General features: G+C 49.2%; 1 protein-coding gene across 3 annotated transcripts in view; it reads left to right on the top strand.

Annotated features, from left to right (window-relative positions):
- Positions 1,434-25,972, top strand: part of LOC8086455 — a 61,058-nt gene continuing 36,519 nt past the window's right edge. For all 3 annotated transcript variants that reach the window (XM_021462763.1, XM_021462764.1, XM_021462762.1), the window contains exons 1-15: positions 1,434-1,667; positions 1,756-1,871; positions 1,978-2,116; positions 3,508-3,606; positions 3,680-3,748; positions 3,860-3,994; positions 4,093-4,161; positions 11,307-11,362; positions 16,709-16,868; positions 18,927-19,091; positions 19,843-19,927; positions 19,997-20,200; positions 20,323-20,414; positions 20,503-20,545; positions 22,050-22,207. In XM_021462763.1, the coding sequence (XP_021318438.1) occupies positions 1,527-1,667; positions 1,756-1,871; positions 1,978-2,116; positions 3,508-3,606; positions 3,680-3,748; positions 3,860-3,994; positions 4,093-4,161; positions 11,307-11,362; positions 16,709-16,868; positions 18,927-19,091; positions 19,843-19,927; positions 19,997-20,200; positions 20,323-20,414; positions 20,503-20,545; positions 22,050-22,207 (1,731 nt within the window). In that variant the 5' untranslated portion in view covers positions 1,434-1,526. The remainder of the gene's footprint in view (positions 1,668-1,755; positions 1,872-1,977; positions 2,117-3,507; positions 3,607-3,679; positions 3,749-3,859; positions 3,995-4,092; positions 4,162-11,306; positions 11,363-16,708; positions 16,869-18,926; positions 19,092-19,842; positions 19,928-19,996; positions 20,201-20,322; positions 20,415-20,502; positions 20,546-22,049; positions 22,208-25,972) is intronic.

The raw sequence follows: 25,972 nt of genomic DNA, 5'->3' as shown, positions 1-25,972 counted from the left end.
AACTCACAAAGAGAGGGAGGAGGAGCCCAGGTGCCCGAGGCATGTAGCTGAGAGAGTGCCGTTCCACCGCCACCTTCATCGACATAGAGGCAAGGAGCCGAGGAAGAAGGCATCAAGCATGGAGGGAGGTGAGCATTGTGCAACTGCGCGTGAGGCTAGGGCCGCGCGTCGGTCCTATGATGCTGTGCTCGGTGCTCATGCGAACTCACGAAGACAAGCATGAGGAAGGTGGCGAGCGGAGGAGACAAGGAAGAAACCCATCGGGGAGAAGGCAAGGGTTCGTCCGCGCGAGGCCGTGAGCTATGAGTCCTAAGACTACAGCGTGGTCGCATGGGGAAGGACGTACGTGCAAGCTATGACTGTGGCGCATGAGAAACTACGCGGTGGAGAGGAAAAGAACAAACAAGTTTGGGTTTAGGAGGGGATGAGGCTGTTAACAGGCCGATCCGCCATCATGCTTATCATTAGAGTGTGTCGTGCGTAGACCGTGCCGTGTGCCTAGGGTACGGTCCAAGCATGGCTTGCTCTCCTAGGCCATGCCATCTCGGGCCCGTTGGTTACTAGGCTAGGCCATGCTAAAACACTAGGGCAGGCCGTGCCAAAACACCAGGCCTCAGGCCGAGCCAACGGGTCTCGGGCTACATGACCATGGCCTTGTTTAGATGCACCTAAAATTCCAAAAAGTTTACAAGATTTTCTATCACATCGAATCTTTGGACGTATGCATGGAGTATTAAATATAGATAAAAAAATAACCAATTACATAATTTACCTGTACTTTGCGAGATGAATCTTTTGAGCCTCGTTAGTCTATGGTTGTACAATACTCCATCTATACCAAATTGTAAGTCATTACAAGAATCTTGGAGAGTCAAAGCATCTCAAGTTTGACAAAAAATATATAAAAAATTTTATAAAGTTTTATGGCATCGATAATACTATAAAAATATAATTAATAAAGAACCTAATGATATCATAAATGTTATTATTCTATCATAAAAATTTGGTCAAATTTGAGATGTTTTGACTCTCCAAAATTTTTGGAATGACTTGTAATTTGAGATAGAGAGAGTAATTGTCAAATACAAATAAAAGTGTTACAATGTCAAACTTCAAAAACTTTTGGCATCTAAGGTCTTCTTTAGTTCACCTAAAAACCAAAAACTTTTCAAGATTCCCCGTCACATCGGATCTCGTGGCACTGTATCGAGCATTAAATATAGACGAAAATAAAAACTAACTGTATAAGTTGTCTGTAAATCACAAGATGAATCTTTTAAGTATAGTTAATTCATAATTGAATAAATTTACCAAATAAAAATGAAAATGCTAAAGTACCCAAAATAAAAACCGAAACTAAACGAGGCCTAAACAAGAACCATATGTACCGTCAAGCAGGCCAGTTCTAGTAAAAAAAACTTACAAGTAACAAACACTTCCTCAATTTTCTAATCTAAAAAAAATAAGAGCAACAAACACTTCTCCGTTCCTTTCTTCCTCCGCACTCCACCTTCGTCGGCGTCACCATGGACGCCGACCTCGTGCAGCGCTGCCTCGAGGCCGGCGGCCGCGATTTCCTCCTCCATCATACCTCCTCCCCTCCCTCTCCGTCCTCCGGCTCCGCCGCTGCATCCTCCTCCATCCTCCAATCCCTCCCCCTCCACGTGGTAAACCCTCTCCCTCTCGTCTCCTCTTCCTCTCATCATCCATTCGTCGACCTAATGTTCTAATCCCTTCCTCTACCTCTTTCCTCAGTCCTTCGACCGCGGGTACTACCTCCTCGTGAAGGCGATCCAGGAGCTGCGTGCGCGCAAGGACGGTCACGTCGTTACCGTCGGCATCGGCGGACCCACCGGCTCCGGCAAGACCAGGTCGGCGGCTGTGTCATCCGTTCCCCTTCGTTTAATCGCGCCATTTTTAGGGACGGTTGGTGATTTGTTGTTGCTAACTGCTATTTGGTGGCTTTGTGCTGCGCAGCTTGGCTGAGAAGGTGGCGTCGGTTCTAGGGTGCGTCGTGATCGTCTCCATGGAGGACTACCGCACAGTAGCTGGTGGCGACGACGGCAGCAGCGACGTCGACGCCATCGATTTCGACTCACTTGCTCGCAACCTCCAGGTTGGGTCTCGGTCTTGCTCTTCACGACCCGTTGGGATTTGTGTGGGATTGGTTCGATGCTCACGAGCTGATTGCTTTAATGACGGGCCAGGGTCTGTTGAGAAATGGTGGGATTTAATGTTCTTGTCGATTGTACCATTGGTAGGGCTAACTAATTTTGGGTTGGGGGAGTGGACTTGTTTGCCGAAACTGAAGTGTCCAATGTTTTTCGTTTTGCTGTCAATTTCTTCCAGTCCTTTATGAATTTGATTTGAATGATAAAACCGTGTCCGCATAGGGTCACATTTGCTGAATTTGGGGTAAAAGGTTTTGCTATATGACTAGTTGATGGTTACTTGACAATTTAACAGCCTTTTGGACTTTGGTTATGATTCTCTAGTCATTGACTGCGAAGGGAAAAACAAATTGAACCTTTGCTTTTCAACTATTAGCCAACTGATAAATAATGATTACATGCAACTGAATTAGAAGGGTATGTCTTATTCTTGTATTAGATCTTTGCAGTTTCCTTAATAAGGCTGATTACACACAATGGTAATGATGACATTTAGGCTTGAATATTGTCTTTTTCTGAAGCATTTTAGGGTTTCTTATTGTTATTTATCTGATAGAGATAAATAAAGTGTTAACAGTGTTATCTTCACCGGGAACTTATGTGCATCATCACCAAATAAATATTGGTGCCAGTATATGTAAAATCCAGTCCCCTTGGTTCTGATCTAATAGCCTGTGAATTTATAATGCTTCAAATCTCTAAATTAGTATATTGGAACATGGAAATGTCTAGCTTGTGCAAAATTTGACATCCCCAACCCTACCATGGCTTTGTAATGTTTTAGCTTTTGAAAATGTTGGTAGACTTGCTACCCATGGTTTTGGTATTTTACAGTGATGGTTTGCCACTTGACCTGTAGGGCCCGTTTGGCACTGCTCTAGCTCCAAGATATGGCACCTCCCTGGCGTATCCGTGTTACATAGCCGAGATCTATGCTGCATCTATAGTTTGTAGATTAAATTAGAGTGGTTTAAATATTTTTATTTGATCTAATGAGCCATGTAAATGAACTTAACATGCCTGCAGCTCTAGATCTATGATTTTCTAGAGCTACATGTGACCAGGTCTAGGAAATCAGATTTCCTAGGGCTAGAGCTCTGCCAAACAGGGCCTTATATGCATAGTTGTAGATTTGTCCAAAGTTTGTAAAAGTAACGCTTGCTTTTGTTAGGAGACTTAGCACAATTGATTGGCTCAATATATCAGATGCTAATTCTGCAATTTTAATTGTATGCCATTTGTTTAGTTCAGGTGTTAATTGCACAAATTTTATTGATAACTCTGCCTATTTTTTTTGGTGTTGATAAGTGCCCTTACAGTCATGTCTATTGAGCAGGATCTTGTGAAGGGTAAAGATACAATGGTGCCACTAGTTGATTTTCAAGAGAAGAAACACACTGGATGGAGACAACTGAGGATTTCTTCATCTGGAGTGGTGCAATATCTCAGCAATACATGCTATACTTCTACAAAATCTTTAACATGTCTTCTGATACAAGTTCTTCTAGGTGATTGTCGATGGTGCTTATGCTCTGCATTCAACACTACGATCATTGCTTGACATCCGGGTTGCTGTGGTAAACATGATAATTGCTTACTTTCTATAAGTTATTTTTTTGAGACTTACATTCTCGCAGAACAATAATATTACCTGTTATGTAACCATACAAGTTGCATATGAGTTTCAGGTTGGTGGTGTTCATTTTAGCCTGCTTTCTAAAGTTCAGCATGATATTGGAGATTCTTGCTCATTGGACTATCTGATTGACAGTATATTTCCATTGTTTAGGAAGCACATTGAGCCAGACCTGCATCATGCACAAGTACTGCCTTTGTCTATGCATAGCTGTTATCTTCTTTAGATTTCTGAGTATCATTTGGTTCTTTGGTAATGATGTTTCCTAGTTATTTGCTGGTGCAGATTAGGATTGATAACAGCTTTGTCTGCTCATTTCGAGAACCTTACTACAAGCTAAAGTGCAAAAATGAGGTCAGCAAAGGATTACTGTTGATTAATAGTTTAATATAATACTCCCTCTGTCCACAAAAGGATGCAACTATTGGATTTGTGCAAGTCAAACTAGCTTAACTTTGACCAAGTTTATAGTGAATAGATTTAACATTTGTCTCCAACTAGGTTTACTACGAAAGTATATTTCATAATTAATTTAATGGTACTTATTTTGCATCATAAATGTTAGTACTTCTTTATATAGCTTTAGTCAAACTTCAAATCATTTGACTCCTTGAAAAGTGAGAATTGCATCCTTTTGTGGACAGAGGAGAGTACTATTATTAATATCAATATTCCTTTTTTTTCCATGAAATATTCAATTGCTTTGGTTTGATGATTTCTATTAATCTAATAGATTTGACTGGATGAAAGTTTATTTTTCATCTGTGGTGGTATTTTTCTTTTGATGTTGAATAATCATATGGTTCTTCCTTTTGAAATCAATGCTATCGTGTCTGCTTTCTCTCTTGTTAACCCTTGCACCAGTTTTCTGATAACACTTCCTGCTATTTGGTTGGTAGTGCTAATATTATGCAACTAGCTTTGGTTAATAGTTAGTGTAGCACAACAAGAGGCAATACGGGGAAATGGGGAGGTGCAACTATGCCGGGTGCTAGCACCAGCCAAGCTTATATAACCAACCTCATCTTCACATGATCACAACAATCAACAAATGGTTAAGAATTTGCTTGCTGTACCAGTTTGTTAAGACTATTCCAGGTGTTGAGATTTGTGTATCCTATTCCTTAGACAGATTGCTGTAAGTAGCTACATGTTAGGGCCTTACCACGATTTGAGAGGATGCATATTAATTGCAATTAAGGAGGAATATCATATGGAGTATGTAATTATACTTTGCCCTGGAACCCTGGTGTACTCATGCCTCAGCATGCTCTGCCACCGGACAATTTTGTGCCTCCCATTTGTATTTCCTGCTCCGGTCCCATGTCAGCCTATGAGAACTGGCCAACCAGAAACCAGGTTGCACTTTGAAGTATCCCATCCCACCTAAGATTCTTTGTATCAGAAGTTCTTAACTTGAAAACTCTTCAGTCATTTCAAGAATGATACCTTTCTCTGTTGTGGGTACATGAATATGAAATCTATGGCTATTTTATTCACCTTGACAGTAGAGTTTTGATTATGTATTGTTTTCCTTGTTTACTCCCTTCGCTAGTTTTGCCTGATCGTTTGTGATTTTCATGATAAAATACTGCTGTTTAACTATTCAGTGGAAAACTGACATGATGTATTCTTTATATTGTGAAGGCAGAATGCCGACTGGCTTAGATTAATTGAATGAGATTACAGAGGAGTTACACATATATAGAGGCCCAAGGGGCCAGTTTACTCTAGCCACATAGGGTGGCGTACAACTGAGTAATTAGGAGTAAATAGCACATACACAGGAACCAAGGAGATACTAGCACAGTACTCTAGGATAATCTAACACCCCCCCGCAGTCGGAACGTCGCAGCTGCGGACATTCAGACTGGAGCGAAAATCTTGAAACACCGAAGTGGGTAGACCCTTGGTGAAAACATCAGCGAACTGGGAAGTGGTTGGAACATGTAGCACGCGGACAGCACCAATGGCAACACGTTCACGGACGAAGTGAAGGTCGATCTCCACATGCTTGGTGCGCTGATGTTGAACGGGGTTGGTGGAGAGGTAAACCGCACTGACGTTGTCGCAGTAGACTAGGCAGGCGGAGGTAAGGGGCTGATGTAGTTCCTGGAGAAGTTGCCGCAGCCAAGTAGCCTCAGCGACGCCGTTGGCGACAGCCCGGTATTCAGCCTCCGCGCTGGAACGGGAGACGGTGGGCTGCCGTTTGGAGGACCAGGAGACGAGGCTGCCACCAAGGAATACGGCGTAACCAGAGGTGGAGCGGCGTGTGTCTGGGCAGCCAGCCCAGTCAGCATCAGTATAAACAACCAGCTGTGATGAAGAAGTCCGAGGGATGATGAGGCCATGGTCAACAGTACCCTAGAGATAACGAAGGATCCTTTTGGCAGCAACAAGGTGAATCTCCCGAGGGCTGTGCATGTAGAGACACACTTGCTGGACTGCATAAGCAATGTCAGGCCTGGTGAATGTCAAGTACTGAAGCGCGCCTACAAGGCTGCGGTAGTCTGTAGGATCAGCAAGAGGAGAACCTTCATCAGCAGATACTTTGGCACATGTATCCACCGGAGTGGAACAAGGTTTGCAACCACTCATGCCATGGCGGGCCAGAATGTCCAGAGCATACTGACGTTGGGAGAGGAATAAGGAGTCGCCTTGTCGCTGAACTGCCATGCCAAGAAAGTGATGGAGAGGGCCAAGATCTTTCATGGCGAATTCCTTCATCAGAGCATCAATGACCCGGCGGAGGAGCTGCTGGGAAGAGGCAGTGAGAACAATATCGTCCACATAGAGCAGCAGGTAAACAATCTCTGTATCCCGACGGTAAATGAATAGTGAGGTATCTGATCTTGCTTCACTGAAGCCCAGGGAGAGCCGGAAAGAGGCAAAACGGCTGTACCAGGCACGGGGGGCCTGCTTCAAGCCATAAAGTGATTTGTTAAGTCTGCAAACGTGCTGAGGAAGGGCAGAGTCATCAAATCCTGTTGGCTGTGAGCAGTATACAGTTTCTGAAAGGGTCCCATGAAGAAATGCATTCTTGACATCGAGTTGATGAATCGCCCAGTCCCGAGAATGAGCTATGGTGAGAACTGTACGGACAGTGGCGGGTTTCACAACGGGGCTGAATGTCTCGTCATAATCAATGCTGGGGCGTTGAGTAAATCCGCGAAGAACCCAACGAGCCTTATATCTTTCTAGGGAGCCGTCAGCATGAAATTTATGTTTGAAAATCCACTTGCCAGTGACCACGTTGGCCTTGTCGGGGCGAGGAACAAGATCCCAGGTGTGGTTCTCCATGAGGGCTGCATATTCATCTTCCATGGCGCGACGCCAGTGAGGATCTGCAAGGGCATCGCGACAGGTCCGGGGAATTGGAGAAAGAGCCTCGGCGTGGAGGATGCGAGGCTGAATGTATCCAGACTTCCCACGAGTCATCATGCCATGATTGTTGTCGACCGGAGGAATAGGTACAGCACCAGCAGGGGGGGCATCTTTGACGAATCTTGGTGAGGGGATGAATGTGGAGCGGCGTGGAGCAGCAGCTGGCGGTGATGGTGGTGGAGCAGCAGCTGGTGGAGGACGCCGAGAATAAACTTGGGTAACTGGCGGCTTGTGGAAGGCTGCTGGTATAGGCTGTGATGGTGGTGGAGCAGCTGGTGGAGGACGCCGAGAATAAACTTGGGTGACTGGCGGCTTGTGGAAGGCTGCTGGTATAGGTTGCACGGGTGAAGCAGTGGGTGCTGGGGCTGCTGCCTGGGGCAGTATTGTGGGCGCAGAAGGTGCTGCAGGAGGTGCTGCTGGGGGCTCCTGGGAAGACCGTGGCGGCTGTGCCATAGGAGAGGACCGGGGTGCTGGCCCAGCCCGGATGGGGGGCAGGAGCGGCACCGGATCATCGTCATCGTCAGGCAACCCAGCCGCAGCCGTGGCCTGCTGCGTGGGGTGTACAAATGTACCTGCAGGAGAAGAGAAAGTTGACAGGGGCCCATCGTTAGTTAGAAAATCAAGCTCATGAGGGGCTGTGGTCCGGTGCCCAGAGAAGGGGAAGGTCATCTCATCAAAGATAACATGACGAGAGATAATGACCCGATTGGAAGAAAGATCGAGGCACCGGTAGCCTTTGTGATCGGAGGAGTAACCGAGGAAGGTACATAGAGTGGAACGGGGAGCAAGTTTGTGGGCTGTGGTGGCAGTGAGATTGGGATAGCAGGTGCACCCAAAGACTCGAAGGTCATGGTAGGAGGGAAGGGTACCATGAAGAGCGAAGAAGGGAGTGGTCATGTTTAGAGTTTTGGTGGGGAGGCGGTTAAGGACATGGGTGGCGGTGGAGAGGGCATCGGCCCAGTAAGAGGGGGGCATGGACGCTTGAATGAGAAGCGTGCGGATGATGTTGTTGGTGGTGCGGAGGATGCGCTCAGCCTTTCCATTTTGTTGAGAAGTGTACGGACATGACATGCGAAGGGAGACACCGTGGGTGAGAAAGAAGGCGCGGGAGACAGAATTGTCAAATTCGCGACCATTGTCACATTGGACAGATTTGATGTGACACCCGAACTGAGTACGGGCATAAGCAAAGAAATTAGAAATAGTTGGAAAAGTATCAGATTTAAGGCGAAGTGGAAAGGTCCACAAAAAATGAGAAAAATCATCGAGGATAACTAGATAATATTTAAATCCAGAAACACTTGGAACAGGTGACGTCCATAGGTCACAATGTATTAAATCAAAGGGTTTGGAAGCCCTTGACAAAGAAACGGAAAAAGGAAGGCGCACATGGCGTCCTAGCTGGCAGGCATGACATAGTTGATCATCTGCAGGCTGAGGGCAGGCGATCGATGAAGAGTGAGCAAGGTGCTGAAGGGCCGCCTTGCCGGGGTGACCGAGGCGGCGGTGCCAGATGGACGACGAAGGAGTGGCGACAAGGACGCAGGGAGCAGAGGACGTCGAAGGTAGCTGCAAGGTGTAGAGGGGCCCCGAGCTGTTACATCGAAGGAGGACGTCCTTGGTACGAAGATCCTTTACAGAAATACGAAGGGTCAAACTCGATAGAAACATGATTATCAATAGTAAATTGACGAACTGATAAGAGGTTCTTAACGATGCCGGGAGCAAGAAGAACATTGTTAAGGCGAAATGGTCCAGGAATTGTGGCGTAGCCGGTGCCAATAACAGGAAGTGTGGCGCCGTTGCCCACCACAATGGAGGAGGGAAAGGAGGAGAAAGTGGGGGTAACAATACCGGGATCGGAGGCGACGTGGGAAGAGGCACCGGAGTCGAAAACCCAGTCCGTGTTGCTCGGCGGATTGAGCGAGACGGTGCTGAAAGCCTGGGCGAGGGACTGAGGAGTCCAGGGAGTCCATGCCGGAGGAGTGGGTAGCAGCGCCGGGGAGTAGGAGCCTGTCCCTGGAGGAGGCAAGTACCCTGGAGGCTGAACGCCAGTCATCATGGCGTGCTGCTGAGGAGAGTCAGTGCGTGCTGGAGGAGGACGGGGGCCGCCAGGTGTGGTTCCGGGCCACATATGAATGGACCCGGTCCAAGGGTTGTAGAGGGACGGCCACTGCTGGCTGCCTGAGTGTCCCTGCTGACCACCTGAGTGTCCCTGCTGGCCGCCTGAATAGCCCTGTTGGCCGCCCTGGTTGCGCCCGCCACGGCGACGCCGGCCACGACCAGCACCATAATTGTTGCCTGAAGGACCTCCACCGGATGAAGGCACTGATGAAGTGCGCTGAGGAGCAGGACTGGGGGCTGGTGCTGTAGAGGACTGCTTGCTTGAGGAGGCAAGGAGGGCAGTAGGGGCCGCTGAGGGCTGCACCATGTTCAGCTCGGCCAGACGAAGATCAGCACGGACATCAGTAAACAGGGGGAATGGCTTCTGTCGAGTGATGAGTTGAGCCATGAATTGAAAACGCTCATTGAGGCCCCGCAATACATTGAGGACAAGGGTCCGATCATTGACGGGTTCACCGAGATCGGCAAGGGCGTCGGCCATGCCCTTCATCTTGCGACAGTAGTCATCAACAGAGAGTTCGCCCTGGGAGAGATTGCGGAATTCAGCATCAAGAAGTAGCGCCCTGGACTCGCGGTTGCCCAGAAATTGCTCCGCAATCCCAAGCCAGGCCACCCGAGCAGTGACGCCGTCGTGCGCGTGGATGATGTCGAGGAGGTCGGTGGAGATGCTGTTGAAAATCCACGAGACGACCACACCATCCATGCGATACCAGGCAGGGTCGGTGGGGCGGGACTCATCGCTGAGAACGTGATCCTTCAGAGAGTACCTGCCGAGGGCGAGGAGAAGGTACCCACGCCACTTGGAGTAGTGAGGGGATTTGAGATCGAGGACGATGGGAATGAGGTACTTGACGTTCTGCACCGCGCAGGCCTGATTGTGCAGGTGCGTGATAGCAGTGGCCTTAGAGGAGACAGAGCGCTCGTCTTCCTCCTCCTCAGTGTCGCGTGGGGCCTCCAGACGAAGTCTTTCGCGGATTTCGGCCGCCTGCGCTTTCAGGGCGTCGGCCTCCGCGCGCTCCTTGGGAGAGGGCGTCAGCGGCGGCGCGAACCCGATCCTGGGCGGCGGCGGCGGACTTGAGGAGGGCCGCCTCCTGCTGGAGTTGGGCAGCCCGATCGTCGTTGGCCGCGCGGGCAGCAGAGGCCTCGTCCTCGAGGCGCTGGGCGGCTGCGAGGGCAGCGTCGCGCAGTTGGGCTGCGTTGGCGGCGGTGATGGCAGCAGCAGAGGCGCTGGTGCTGGAGCCGTCGGTGCCAGCCATGGCGCAAACGCCGAGAGAGAGAGGGGAAGAGGGCGCGAACGCCGGGAGGGGAGCGGAAGCAGAGGGTCGGCACGGGGCACGGGACCCTGATCGTAGGTCTATGATACCATGAAGGCAGAATGCCGACTGGCTTAGATTAATTGAATGAGATTACAGAGGAGTTACACATATATAGAGGCCCAAGGGGCCAGTTTACTCTAGCCACATAGGGTGGCGTACAACTGAGTAATTAGGAGTAAATAGCACATACACAGGAACCAAGGAGATACTAGCACAGTACTCTAGGATAATCTAACATATTGAAATCTTAATTTGGGAGTGCTGCTTCTGCAGACAGATGCATTTAGTATTGTGGTGCTTTGTCTACGCATTATCAAATCGAACTGTAAATTGCAAATGCTAATTGTGCAAAATGTTGATCTTGGAGAGCACAGTGCTTTCAGAAAATTGTACATGTGGCCAATGAGTACCAGAAATGCATAGTTATGGACCCATGTTACATTTAAATATTGGGTTTGAAGTCCTTCACTGAATTAGGTGTTTTATATTTCAACATTGTCATAATAACAGCCTATGTTTCATTTTGGACTGTTTTATTTATTTATTTTTCTTCATATTGCAGTATGAGCTTGTGTGATTTTTGATGTGGTACACAATTTGTAGCTATGGTTAGTTGGTTACTCATTCCATCTTTTTATATTCTTCGTTTTTTTAACTTTTTGTGTTTTATTGTAGTCATCAGATGGCAAGAAGTTGTATTCTTTTGAACAAAATAAAGCGGAAACTGAGAAGTGAGTTCATGTTTCCTCTTCACCCTCTTAATTTATTGGTCCACTCAGCTGGAGTTGTTCGGAGGGTTTAAGGTTGTCAATATGGTGATATAGATTGTAGGAGTGTACATTCCTGCAATTGTACAGTTTGGAGCCTTGGGCTTAACCTAGATCGGTCAATGGATATGAACTTAATAGAATCATTAACTATTGGTGCTCAGGATTGTTACCATGTTTAATATCTGCTATTAATAGCTGATGGCTGCCTTCTAGGTTTCTGCCCAGCGCGCAAGAGACTCCTGAGATCTTATGATCTCTTCCTTCTGCACCCTCTAATTTCCGCTGTCCTCCTTCCATGGCTCGTGAGGCGTTATCTCCCACTGCCACATCTGCTACCTCTGGGCAGGCTGAGCACGAGCAAGCTGCCACAATCGGGCGTGCGGCTGCCGCTGCTGCGGCCAAGGCGAAGGCCGGCCTGGAGGAGGTCGCTGCCGTTGCTGCCCGTGCAGCAGCTATCACCCAGGAGCGCGTCCTTGCCACTCGAAGCAGAGCGTGCCGCGTTCGCCTTGCCCACTGTTGCTGATGCCGCGACGCATGCCGCTGACTGCCGCTGCTTGTGACCGCGTGACCATGCCAAATGCCACCCTGGACTCCTGGAGGTAGCTGCTGCCATTGCTACGCATGTGGCCGCAGATGCACATGTAGGCATCCACGCTGCCCTCCTACACCCTTGAAGAGGAATATGCCGCCGCTGTTGCTCTGCGCAGCTGCCGCGGCTCGTGAGTGCGTTGCCCCATCTCACCTAGATGACGCCAGGTGGATTACCAGCGTTGCCAGCAACGAAGATGCCCGCTTGGCGCACCATATCGACGTTGATGAAATTATGTGTCGAACCAGAGTCCAGCAAGGCGATGAATTTGTGGGGGCCTAGCTTGGTGTAGACCTTGATGGTTTGGTATCCTAGAGAGCGGTCACCCATGAGCACCATGAGGGAAATGCATGGCTCGTCCCTCATGGAGGTGGCAAAGTCCCCCTTCGTATACTCGAGTCCATGACCTCAATGATGAACAATTTTTTGCAACGGTGTCCTGTGATGTACCTATGATCACAGTAGTAGCACAAGCCATCAGCGCGATGCTGGGCACTACCCGCTGTGGACATTGTTGTCGCTAGTAGAGGCTGTTAGAGATAGACACAGGTTTAGGGCTAGATATTTTCCAACCTTGCCACAAAACATGGCAGGTTGGGGATACATATAGAGTAGCATACTTGGTCCTTAAGAACGGATTATAACATATTCCAACTACTAAAGTCCCGCTCCGCCTTCCACACCCGTGCCTCCCGTGCAGCGAAGTCCCGCTCTGCCTCCAGTCACGCCGCCCGCTCCTGATGCCGCTGGGCCTCTAGCTCGCGCCTGACGCGTGGATCCCGCACGTCTCGTGTGTCCGCATCGCGTCCGTCTTGCGCGTGTCCCGAGTCCACGTCGCGGTCGCCTGCCTCGTGTCCCTACATTGTGTCATAGAGCGGCAGCAGCTGCAGCCGCCACCTGAGCAGCCGTTGTGGCCTCCCTAGTCGTCTCAACAGTCCGCTCGGCTGCGAGCTCAGCGGCTGCGAGCCGCTCTGTCCGAGCAGAAACCGCCGCCCGGTCCACCGCCTCCTGCTCCCATCGCTCCGCCTCCTCGATGCGTGCTGCATGCGCATCCACCTCCCTGGCCGTGCGTGCGTCATCCGCTGCTGGTGTCGTGTGGCTGCCTGCTGGCACCATATTATTGTTCTGCGAGAATGGAGTGGGAGCGGTTGGACCGGCGAGTCATGGCGATGAGATTGGGATAGGGTAAGGTAGAACCCAGATGAACTTAGGCTCTAGATACCATTTGTTAGAGATAGACACAGGTTTGGGGTTAGATATTTTCCATTACTTAGCCTTGTCACAAAACATGGCAGGTCGGGGATACATATAGAGTAGCATACTTGGTCCTTAATAAAGGATTAGAACATATTCCAACTACTAAAGTAGATCTTATTAGGATAAGAAGATAAGGGTGCTGACACAGCCACCAACTACTCTAGATAAGCACAAGAGTTATAGAGGTCTATCATTCTCCCTCTAAGTCTTGTGTGTGCCTTTTGGGGAATTTGAGCTGTCCCAATCCTGGAGCGAAGCTCCTAGAACTTGACCCACCCAAGGGACTTGGTGTTGAAGTAGAGCTGATCCTAGGTGTTGATGTAGCCGGCCTTGATGCTCCCTTCATCCAAGCAGCTTCTGATGAAGTGGTACTTGATCCTGATATGCTTGACGCGCTCATGGAAGACGGGGTTCTTCGCCAAGGCCAAGGCGGACTTGCTGTCCACCCTGAGCTCCACTGCTTGTGCGTCTCTGCCAAGGAGATCACCCAGCAGCCGAGCCAGCCACAGAGCCTTAGTTGAAGCGGCAGTGGCAGCGGTGTACTTCGCCTCACAACTAGACAGAGTCGCCACCTGCTGCTTGACCGACTGCCAGCTGATCAAACACTTGCCAAGAAGAACAGCGTCCCGCTGGTGCTCTTGCTTGTGTTGATGTCACCGGCGAGGTCACTGTCGCTGTACCCGATGAAGTGCTCCGCGCTGGGGCACCTCGGGTAGTGCAAGCCGTAGTCGGAGGTGCCCGCAACATAGTGGAGGATCCTCTTGATGGCCCGCTGATGGTCCATCATCGGTCGTTGCATGAACCGACTGACGTAGCCAACAGCGAACGCCAGGTCCGGCCTGCGTGGCCAGCATGACGGCATTGTTGAGGGTCTGTGGCAAATGAAGTGCAACATAACTGGACCTGTTATGACTCCATGAGTTCCACATCGTGGCACTCCAAGGTCACGAACTGATTGGAGTAGTCATGCACTGATCCCGTGCGACGGAGCGTGGCAATCTCTTTGGTCATGGGCAGCCCTAAGCGCTGGAGAACAAGTTGTGCAAAGCAACTCCACGATGGGGCATCTCCGGTGAGCTCCAACAAATAGTACCAGAGTTGGGCTGTGCCAGTCAGGTGCAGCGATGCATACCACAACTTGCGGTGTTATTGACGGAAAAAAGTTGGGTGGACGATGGGTCCAGCCAGGCGCACGTACACCCCCCTGCCCGATTGATGCCACGTGTGTCCAGACTTCATCGCACGACACACAGTGTACAAGATGTTTCGCTTGGCTCCAAATTAGCAGATGGCTTGGCTCCAAATCTGTTCGGCTCCTGCGAGTTTGTTTTTTCTCACGAGAATACGAGAGGAAGCCAACTAACTGCCCGATTGCATCGAGCATTCGAGCCCTAGAACAGTGCAGGCTCTTGCACGTGGTCACGTCCGCTTCCAGGAATCAAGCAGCCTCCACGGCGGGTGATGGAGGCCAAGAAGACACATCACTAGTGTTAACCTGATGGCATCATCTTCTTGTGATGGAGGCTTCATCCTGTGCACCAGGAAGGCTGGAATTGATGCTGTTGGTGGCAGTTGTGCACAGATCGACGACGGCGAGATTACAGGAGTGTTGCGAACTTGCGATGGGAAGAAAGGGGCCGACCTGAGAAGGGTTGTGATGGGAAGCAAGGGATCGAGCCGATTTGGAGCAAGCCTTTGCTAATTTGGAGCCAATTGAAAGATCATGTACAGCTGCCGTGCGATGAAGTCTGGGCACACGCGGCATCAATCGGGCAAGGGGGTGTACGCACGCCCGGCTGAACCCATCGCGCAGCGAATTTTTTCCGTATTGACAGGGGTTAGCCTAGTGTTAGCCCAGTTACCATTTACTTTACTGTAATTGAGTTTTACTTTACCTAATAGGTTCCTTGGCAACCAAGCTGAACATGGTGCCTTGAGAACCAAGTTGCTGCTAGACAATTTTGCTTTAGGCAGTTAAAAGTGGTCAGGGTATGTTGGGGTGCTGTCTACTCTCTAAGCTATATATGCAGCAACCCCTCCTCGTATTGTGTGAGTACTTGTTGCATGTCAATTCAATCCAAGCGGCCTCTAGGCCAAGCTGTCCTCTGGCAGTCCAAATTCAGTTTTGCAACTTGTCCATGCCAACAATTGGTATCGAAGCCAGGTTGAGAGGGCCTAGGAGCCATGTCTACCTCAAGCCAGAGAGCCAGAGCAGCAGCAGCCATCTCCGGCGACGCCGTGGACGCCAACCCAGAGGCTGGCGCCGTGGTGAACCCAGGCGCTGATCGTGCCAGGCGCTTGGCAGCGGCAGAGGCCGCAACCGCGCAGGCAGCGCAGGCGGCGCGGCGGGCAGCAACAGCAGCTCAGGAGGCGGCCGCCACGGCTGCGGCTCTCCGCGCGGAGATGACTGGGAGCCACGCGCGCACCGGCGAAGGAGCCCTGATCCACGCCGCGGGAACCCGTCGCGGAGCCCGTTACCTGCTCGCCGTATTGGAAGCGGAGGCCGTTACGGATCAGCGATGATCTAGACGGTGTACAAGGACGGCGGCGCAGGACCCCGTGGCTGCAATTGACGAAGTCGAACTACCATGAGTGGAGCACGCTCATGCGACTCAAGATGCAGGGGCGCCAAATCTGGGACGCCGTCGAGTACGGTGATCTCCTGTACCACGACGACCGACGCGCGCTGGAGGCCATCATCGCCTGAGTTCCGCTGGGGATGCAGGTGTCGCTCGCGGACAAGCCTTCCGCCAAGGAGGCGTGGGACTCCATCGCCGCGGCACGCATCGGCGTTGATCGTGTCTGCCGTGCCACGCTGCAGTGTCTGCGCAAGGAGTGGGAAAACCTCTCCTTTTGTCCGAGGGAGCAGATAGAAGATTTCTCCTCTTCGCCTCGCCACGCTGAAGTAGTAGATGATCCTCCACGGCGAGAGGAACCTCGACGAGGAGCGAGCGATGGAGAAGCTTCTTCGAGCCACGCCCAAGATGTTACGGCATGTGTGGACCCCGGAAGAGCGTCTTGTAACGGTTGAGCCAAGGGAGGATCCTCCTTGCTGTCGAACACGCCATCGAGATCATTGTAGTCTTGGTGCTACTTGGCGAACGTAGTGGCCATCTCGTGCATCCTGGTACGGGTTTCAATTGTCATGGTTGTCCCTAGGCTGTGGGCGGTAGTCGGGGTGGTGGCAGCTAGCGCCCCAAGTCCCGCGTGCTGTCGTCGGACTCTAGCGCCAGGTAGACAGGGAGCTTGCCCTAACAGTGAGGGTATTCTAGGCAGCTTACTGCAAGATTCAGTGCATGGACTTTCTCGGTGGTCTTGAAGGCAGAGGCATGTAGTATGATTGATTACAGTCAAATGGTAAAGATACTACCTAGATCAGGATCCTGACAACCTTTTTAAAGTTCCCTTGTACCTTCATCAATGTTTTTAGTTTGTGACAACTGTTTTTTAAATTATTCCAGCTTTATTGAGATGTACCTTAGGCCACCTTTTGCTTCTGAAGAAATGAAGATTGATGATTGGATTAAGGTTAGGCAATGTGGAATAAGATACTACCTATCTCTCGGAGACCAGAGGATTGTTGACAAGTACTTCATAATCCGTCCAAAAGCTGAGTTTGAGGTATACACTTATCTTCAAAGGATCTGTTTTGTGTTTCCTTAAGTTGCCGAGTACTGAAAACTTGCATTGGTTTGTCATTCTGGCAAAATAATACGTGTGGCTTACTAAGGTGAAGATGTTAGGCTGCAATAGATGTACTGCCAGTGTTTAGAGCACAGTGCAAACTAACAGTATGCCAGGCATGCAATAGATGTTAGGCTATTTTCCTCAAATATGCAGGAGAGCTGTTACATGGGCAACAATACATACTCAAAACTATGGTTACATTAGTGCCCTGGAAATAAAATGAATTATCACATCTAGTAACTTCACACCAAGCTGTGCCTGCCCTTTGTATACTTGGTGATTCTTTGTGGAAAATGTAACTGCTGCCTTCTTTTCATATCAACCAAAAGCTCCCAGAGTTATTCGAATGAGCACAGGGCTTTGACTTGTAACAGGGGGCGACTAAGGGCCAGAGTCGAGCCCTGACTGCTCTGTGCTTGGTTGAGGAGATTGAGGGAAATAGATTTGAAAGCAATTTTAATACACGAGAGAACAGTAGATTGATTACGGCCTGTAGAGTACAGGGGCATATACAGGCAAGGATGATCTACGGTTGGTTTATAAAAGTATGACTAATGTCAGATATCCTTGCCTATTATGTCTAATGATCAATCTATAGAAAACTTGGCGGGCTCAAGGCCCAGATGCCTACAACTGTGAGCAGCCTGAATCAAGTCGTTGTGGACCTCTAGGAAGGTGGGGATGGGACACCTAAACTGAAGGTGCATGCCAATAGAGGCAAAGTGCTCGTTGAGGCCACAGACGACGTTGAGGACGGTGTGTGGTCCTCTGAGATCACCAAAAGGTGTGTGCCATGTTCTTGAACTTACATTAGTAGTCGGTGACGGAGAGGTTGCCTTGGACAAAGTTTTGAAAGGTGGTGTCGAGGTAGAGGGCGCGCTGTTCATGATTGAAATGAATTGGTGTTCTAGGGCAAGCCAGACGGCGCGTGCAGTGTGCCCGGACGATCTCCTTGAGGTTGCTGAAGATGTTGCCGTAGAATACGTAGAGCCCCGACAGGACAACACAGTTCATGCGTGCTCAGTCTAGGAAGGTATGATCGGTAGCATCATCAAGGACATGGCGCTAGAGGTAGTACTTCCCGAGGATGAAAAGGATCTGACTGCGCCAGCGGGTGTAGTTGTTGGAGTAGATGTCGAGGACAGCTGGGATCAGGCTGCTTATATTCTGCACGTTGACAGCTTGGGCGTGTGTTAGCATGTTTACTGCTTCCTTTATTACTAGCTGGCTGAGGCCTAGGAGCCTTCCCTGGCTGTCACCTATTTACTCCCCCTCTTTACTGCTAGTATTTACTTCTCTTTACTGTTAGATGGCTGATGCCTGGGAATCTTCCCCGGCTGTCGCCTGTGTGCTTCCCCCTCTCTCTCTTCTGTTAGTGTAGCTCCTATATAAATCCCTGTAATCTGGTTTACTCAATATGAATGAATACAAGAGCTAGTTCATCCTCTATCAGTGTGCAGGTTGATGAAATCTAAAGCATTGGAATTTGTAAATCTGAAAGTGGAAATACTACTGGAAGTATTACATATTACTCCCTCTGTTCCAAATTATTATAAGATGTTTTGGTTTTCTAGATACATTGCTTTTACTATGTATCTAGATGTAGTGTATATCTAAGTGCATAGCAAAAGCTATGTATCTTGAAAAGCCAAAATGTCTTATAATTTGGAATGGAGTACATATTATCATAGAAGTTTGTTTATGCAGCAAACCTGCAAACTATTGGTAGCAAATGATCTTAATTTATTTGAGAACAACACTGAAACTCGAATATTCTTTTGTATCTTCTACAGTATTACACTCCTTAAGATGAAATGTTTATATTACATTTAAATCTCTCCCAACTAGCAAGTGTTTTTCATAGTTCAATTGGGTGAAGCCCTCCTTTAATGAAGAGTTAAATTGTTTCATAGGAGCACTCTGTATCACTTAAAAATTGCAGCAACGTAATGTCATCTTCTGAACGTGCTGCATGTTTCTGAATTATTTCAGGTTGGACGAACAACTCTTGGAGGATTGTTGGCCTTGGGGTACAGTGTTGTTGTTAGCTTTAAGCGTACATGCATATCTGTCAATAGAGATCAATTACTGATAGCGGCAGAGACCATTGACACTTTAAACGAGACCTTTTTGGTACTAAAAGGTCCAAGTAGAAAGGTATACATTCTTCTATGCTAGGTGATGAGTTATGACTCAGTTGTGCTTTTTGGTGCTCTTGATTTTTTTTTGGATTCTCAGGAATTTTTAAGAGATCATGATGTCCATTTTTGGGTTTTGCCACATCTACCATGTCATGGTCATCATTGAATCTGATTAATGCTAACTTTTATCTTGTGCTAAAATTGTTCTATTTCGTCCTTGAAATTCATAATTGTTGAATTTGGGTAATGTCTGCCTTTTGGCTTAAAATATTTAGGTGGCTTACAGGTGTTCTTATGACTAGTCAGTATTCCCATAATGCATATTATCACCTTTTCATCTAAAGCATTTGATGACTAAGTTTGACAATTGTGTACTTCAACTATTTGTTATACATGTTTACTTCTAGGAACCTTATGAAATTCTAACTGTTAAGGTACCTAGAGTTCACAATGTTTAGGCTATAGGATCTTTTATGCTGTGGGTTTAATAGAGGTATGAAATTGAAAGATTGTTGCTCTTAATTCCAAGAGAAAGATATATATATGATTATGAATTCTGAACGATGTCCTGATTTCTTTTTATGTTTGTTGTGAACTTGTGATTGAACCTTGATTAAAGTTTGATAATTTAACTTACATAATTTAGATTGTTGTAGTTGAGGCTTCAAAGCTTGGTATAATTTAACTGATTTCTTTGTATGTTTATTGTGAACTTGTTCTTGAGCCTTGGTTAAAGTTTGATAATTTAACTGACTTACATAATTTAGATCGTTGCAGCAGAGGCTTCAAATCTTGGTATAAAGGGACCATGGATCACAAAGTCATACTTAGAAATGATCTTGGAGAGCAAAGGTATAATATCTTGTATTCCCTTAGTTTGCAACCGGACCTTCATGCTAATAAGTTCCTCATTGATCTTAGGGGTTCCACGACTTAATACACCACCACCAGTATCAAGCACACTGCTAACTGAAAGTCAAGAAAAGAAAATTGCTGCACCTAAACCTATTCGTGTTTCTGCTGAAAACATTACAAATCTTGATGACTTGATGCAACCATGGACGAGATCTCCGCCCAAAAAGTTGGAACAGGAACATGTTTTGGCAAAATGGCAGTTTATCCCAGGTTGTTAACTTTAACTTTGTATTGGAATTTCATGAAACTGTTTCCATGGAAAGAAAAGTAGAATAGCTTAGGACCACAGAGTACAATGTATAGTATGATGATTATCTACTGCATGTTTTCAGATTCTTCTTCAAGAAGTAACATCCAGCTAGCTCCTCTGCCAGATTCTTATGACCTGGATAGGGGCCTTCTCCTATCAGTTCAAGCAATTCAGGTAAATGTTGCCATGAGTCCTATGCATTGTTAGCTTGTATACATATTTGATAGATATCTCATTAAACATGTATCATGTTATCTGTCAGGCATTGTTGGAGAACAAAGGATACCCTGTCATTGTTGGGATTGGTAATGCTTCCACCCTTTCTTTTTCTAACATAGTGGAACATGCTTAGTATTTAGACTGAAGTTGTAGACCAAACATCTACCTTGCGGTACTTGATAGGTAAAAAAGCATACCTGATTCTTCTGTCTTTGAAACCATTCAGTTGGTCTTAGAAATCCAAATATCCTAATCCTAATAGCAATTTCATATTCTCATATTCACTTGGAGTGAAGTCCTAGTATCCTAATTGAATGGATATGCAGGGATGGTAGCCTCTTTGACTGGAAAACGACAAAAACTCTAGACAGTCATACAGTTATGAGGACAGAAATGTTCTTATTCTGAGTGTGAGTGGTGCATGCTTGGATAGACTATTAGATGTAGCCAGAACTGCATTTTTATCACTGTATACTTTTGTGAATTGGGTTGTCCAAGTATTAATATCATTGCTGGGCTTATTGCTTTCGTGTTCCTATTGTGATTACGTATCATGCTGTCTTGGTGTCGATTTGAATGTAGATTCGATATATACATTGATTATGATCAGTGATGTTAACTCTTGGGGCATTCCTAGTGTGGTGAAAAAGGACCTTAAGGCTGAGCAGGCACCTTTTAAGTGATGCATTATACTCTAGACATCATTCTTAGCCATGAAAAACTAAAGACCTACCTTGAGCCTTGAGACCTAACCACCATTAACAAAATTTGCAACAATTTGCACTGTTTCCTGTTGTCAGACATTGCCCATGGGAGAGAATGGGGATGATGCTATGTGTTGTTTCCCACCATGGGAGAGAAGTAGAAAAGAGGAGGTAAAGGATGCAATGGAAAGGGCGCCAGAGTGAAAAGTGGGGGACTAGATGAGGATGTTGCCCATGGAGTGGAGGGTCATCGATATCTGCCAAGCTGGCATGACATTTCACCCCAGCTTTCCTCCTCGCCCAATCCCTCCTTCCCTGTACACCACAGATTGACTCTGGGCATCCTGGATCTGAATGATGGGTCCTGTGATTACTGATTAGCGGCACTATGGTGTTGATGAAGGAAGGAGAGAGAACTGCTTGATTGGGAAAGGAGATAAGGGCGGTAACTCGGGGGGTTAATCTGGGTGCGAGACGGGGCGAAGGATTGTGGGAAACGGATCGGGCACACATAATAAGGAGGTTGGGAAAAATGCTATATATACTTTTCATTGATATGGGAATCTCATCTTGAACTCCACCAGGACCTTATACATAACAAAAACTTCATCTCCACTTCTTAACGCTCATCGTGACCTTATACACTGGCAAAATATTTGGAAATTTCAAATGACACTACAATATTGAGTACACCACTATTGAGGCATGCATGGAGTATTAGTTTTGCGTCTTTTTGGATATTCTGCTATAGTTGCATTCATTCTCTCCAGATCTCCCCCTCTCCCCCTCTCTCCCTCTCTCCTCTCCCTTTTGCTCGCTCTTGCTACACAGGGGTTTTTAGTTTAAGCGCTTAAGTTAGTACTATTTGACCTCTTGCTCTTTGTAGGTGGTCCTAGTGGATCAGGAAAGACAAGTTTAGCTCAGAAGATGGCAAATATAATTGGCTGTGAAGTTGTAAGCTTGGAAAGTTATTACAAGCCTGAACAAGTGAGAGATTATAAGTATGATGATTACAGCTCATTGGATATTGCTTTGCTCACTAAGGTGATGTATCCTCTTTTTTGTTTCCTATGCTAACACACACTTCAAACGCTTCGAAATTTCTGAACATGAAATGTTAGTCAGAACTGGTGGTAAGGCAGCTATTGAATTTCCTTCTCTTAGTATCAGTGCAGCTGGCATACATGACTCTGATACTATGGTAAGGTGTGGCAATTAATTATTCTGAAAGTTAGCAAGATTAGCATTTTTCCTTATGTTCAGAGTAAATATATAAACTTAAACAATGTAATGGATGAATCAGCTGATAAAAAAAATCAATAGAAATGAGCTGATCTCCATTTTACATGCCAGAATCATGGCTGTACATAGCGGTAAGCTGGTAACAAAGATGAAGAGCTTATTCTCATAACTGGCTTGCTATGTACTTCAGTTGAAAAGCTGGTGGGATAGCTAACTGGTGAACTTGCTGAACATGCTCAAACTGATCAACATAAGTGTTAGAGTATGTGTTATGCAGGCCCATGAGGCCCATGTATGGTAACTATATTACCACCCTGTTTAGGGTTGGCCCAATACAAGGAAAACCCTAATTTTAACATGGTATCAAAGCTAGTTTCTCTCCCTCCCTCCTCCCAGCCGCCTGGCACCTTCCAGCGCCGCTGCTGGCCAGTGAGCCCCCCTGGGCCGCCGCCGCGGGCGCCATGGCTGGCTGGCCGCCTCCCCCTCCTCCTCCAACCTACTTCGGCTAGTTCCCGACTCTTCAGCCCACCTGGGCACAGATGGCGGCCGCCGCCGCTGCACTGGCTCCGTCCAGCGGTCAGCCACGGGCAAGCGCGGGCGGCTAGGCCGCGGGCGGCTAGGCCGCGGGCAGCGCCTGGCCTTCTCCTTCCGGCGCGGCGCCCCTCATGGCTGCACAGCCACCTAGGACGGGCGGCACTCCCCTGCAGCCGGCCGCTGGCGACCTCCCCTGCAGTCAAGCGCGGGCACGGAGGGCCAGCCATGCGCAGGCGCAGGGGGCTCCGAGGATGCTGCCATGGATGCAGCGAACACTGCACCGTCGTCGACCCTACCTCTGACGCCACCGGTGATCTGGTCGTGGGCGCCGTGGCTCCTCCCTTCCCCTTCGGCATGCCGCCGTGGTCTCCTACCAACAGGATGGTGGGCGCAGGGACCAGCACCAACTCTTTCCCCACTCCACCACCCTCATCGCTCACCGCGGCGCGACCCGACTCTGCCCTTGCCACCGCCCTTGTCGCTGCTCGGGCAGAGTACGTGGTGAGGTAGGCCCGTCTGCGGGAGGCCGCACTCGCTTGGGAGCGCGAGCGCGATGCAGCTGATGCCCTGGCCAAGCAGATTGCCGACGCAGAGCAGCTCCTCACCTCCCCTTCCTCCCACCACGGCGGGGCCATCTCCTCCGGCTTGGCGGGCACGGGGGCTGGAGCGGGTCACCCCTCGTCCACCACCGCGGTCCTTTGGCATGACCCGGCCAACCCGCTCGTGGCCTAGCTTCACTACCAGGCTGGAGGTGTCCAGAACATTCGGCTCCTGGTCCCAGTTGTCCTCGAGCCGGAGTCGCCTTCCTACGCCGGTGGCGGGACCTGGTCCTCCTCACCCTCCGCCGCTAGGCCCTGGACGACCATGTCCTCCTCGGCGCCCTGGGCACGGTCCCGACCGCCTCGTGGTTGCGCCTCGATAGCATCGTCCTCTCCTGGATTCTGAGGACGATCTCCTTGGACCTCCACGACCTCGTCCGCAACACTCCGAGCGCTCGCGGGGCCTGGTTGGCGCTCGAGGGCCAGTTTCTGGGCAATGCCGACGCCTGGGTTCTGCGTCTCGATGCGAGCTTCCGGACGTTCGTCTAGGGTGACCTCTCCGTCAGCGACCTTAGCTGGCCCGTGGAGGACCGTATCCTGGTCCTCAACGTCCTTCGCGGGCTCAGCGATCGCTACGCTCACCTCAGGACGTGGATCACTCGTCAGCAACCTTTCGCCACCTTCATGCAGGTCCGTGACGACCTTGTCATAGAGGAGCTCCAGCAGTGAGTTCAGGTCGTATCGGCCTCCGTGCCGAGGCCCTGGACCTCCTGGATTGTTTTGGCCGCCATTCCCCCAGGGGGTTGGTCCACTCGGTCACCGTGGTTTTTTTTGGGTTCTCCTCCCGGCCCGAGCGGGGGTGGGGGGGGGGGGGGCGTGGCGACCGCCGTCGCCGCGCGGGGGACGTGGTGCAGGCTGTGGGACCAACACGACGCCAACACCTCCACAGGGTGCACCTTGGCCATCCTTCCACGACCCATGGTCAGGGTGCATCTCCATGTGGCCTTTCTAGCCTTTCGGTGGTGAGCCACGCTCGGTGGCCATGCTCGTTGGTGCTCTCCCGGGGTTCCCCTCAGTGACCCCGTGGGCGGCCCCTCCCAGCACGTACTCCACTTCCATGTGGCCTACTCCACCCGGCACCTTGCCCGGGCCTGCCGGTTGGGACCAGGCGGCCTTGGCCCACTCCTTCAGCACCATGGCCCTGTCACCACCTGTTGGGCCAGAGTGGGTCGCCGACTCTGGGGCTACTTACCACACCACTTCTAACGCCGATATATTTTCTTCTGTTCACCCCTCGTCTTCCTATGTTCCTTCGTCCATTATGGTCCTCAATGCGTCGTGTCTTCCTGTCACTTCTGTCGGTGCCGCCGGCCCCCATGGCTCTTTTCGTCTTGCTGACATTGTTGCTCCTTCTATGGTTCACAACCTTCTTTCAATTCGTCGTTTTACAACTGACAATTCCTGTTCTGTGGAGTTTGACTCTTCTAGTCTTACTGTGAAGGATTTGGCTTCTCGGCGTCCTCTGCTTCGATGTGACAGCACGGGGCCCCTTTACACTCTTCGCTTTCCGTCATCTGCCTCGCCTTCTTGACCTGTTTTGTCAGCTGCCTTCGCCACTACTACTTCCTCCAGTACTTGGCACCGGCGCCTCGGTCATTCTAGACGTGATGCCCTGATGCAGCTCAGTCGTAGTTCCGATATTCGATGTACTCGGTCTCACGATGAGCATTTGTGTCATGCGTGCCAACCGGGCCGTCATGTTCGTCTTCCTTTTCATAGTTTTTCTCATGCCGTCCGCATTTTTGACTTTGTACATTGCGACTCATGGACATCTCCTGTAATCAGTATTTCTAGATACAAATACTATCTTGTGGTGGTTGATGATTATTCGCATTATTTCTGGAGTTTTCCTTTACGTGCGAAGTCTGATGCTTTCCCCGTGATCCTCCACTTCTTTGCTTGGGTGTCCACAACTCGGCCTCACCATCAAGGCCATCCAGTGTGACAATGGTCGGGAGTTTGATAACTCCACCTCCCGTGCTTTCTTCCTCTCTCACGGTGTCTAGTTGCGCATGCCTTGCCCGTATACTTCCTCTCAGAACGGCAAGATTGAGCGCATGATTCGCACCGCAAAACGACACCGTGCGCACTCTTCTGCTTCAGGCCTCGCTTCCTGCTCGCTTCTGGGCTGAGAGCTTGCACACCTCCACCTACCTCCTTAACCGCCTTCCTTCCGCTGCCTGCCTAGCTCCCACGCCACACCACACTCTCTTCGGTACCCCTCCTCGCTACGATCACCTTCGAGTCTTCGGGTGTGCGTGTTACCTGAACACCACCGCCACTGCTTCCCACAAGCTGGCTCCCCGTTCCACTCTCTGTGTCTTCCTTGGGTAATCCCCAGATCACAAGGGGTACCAATGCTACGACCTTACCTCCCGTCGCGTCCTCATCTCTCGCTATGTGGTGTTCGATGAGTCTGTCTTCTCCTTTCCCA

This window comes from Sorghum bicolor, chromosome 6, assembly GCF_000003195.3.
Source record: "Sorghum bicolor cultivar BTx623 chromosome 6, Sorghum_bicolor_NCBIv3, whole genome shotgun sequence".
Taxonomy (NCBI): domain Eukaryota; kingdom Viridiplantae; phylum Streptophyta; class Magnoliopsida; order Poales; family Poaceae; genus Sorghum; species Sorghum bicolor.
This window is presented reverse-complemented; position numbering and strand designations above follow the sequence as displayed.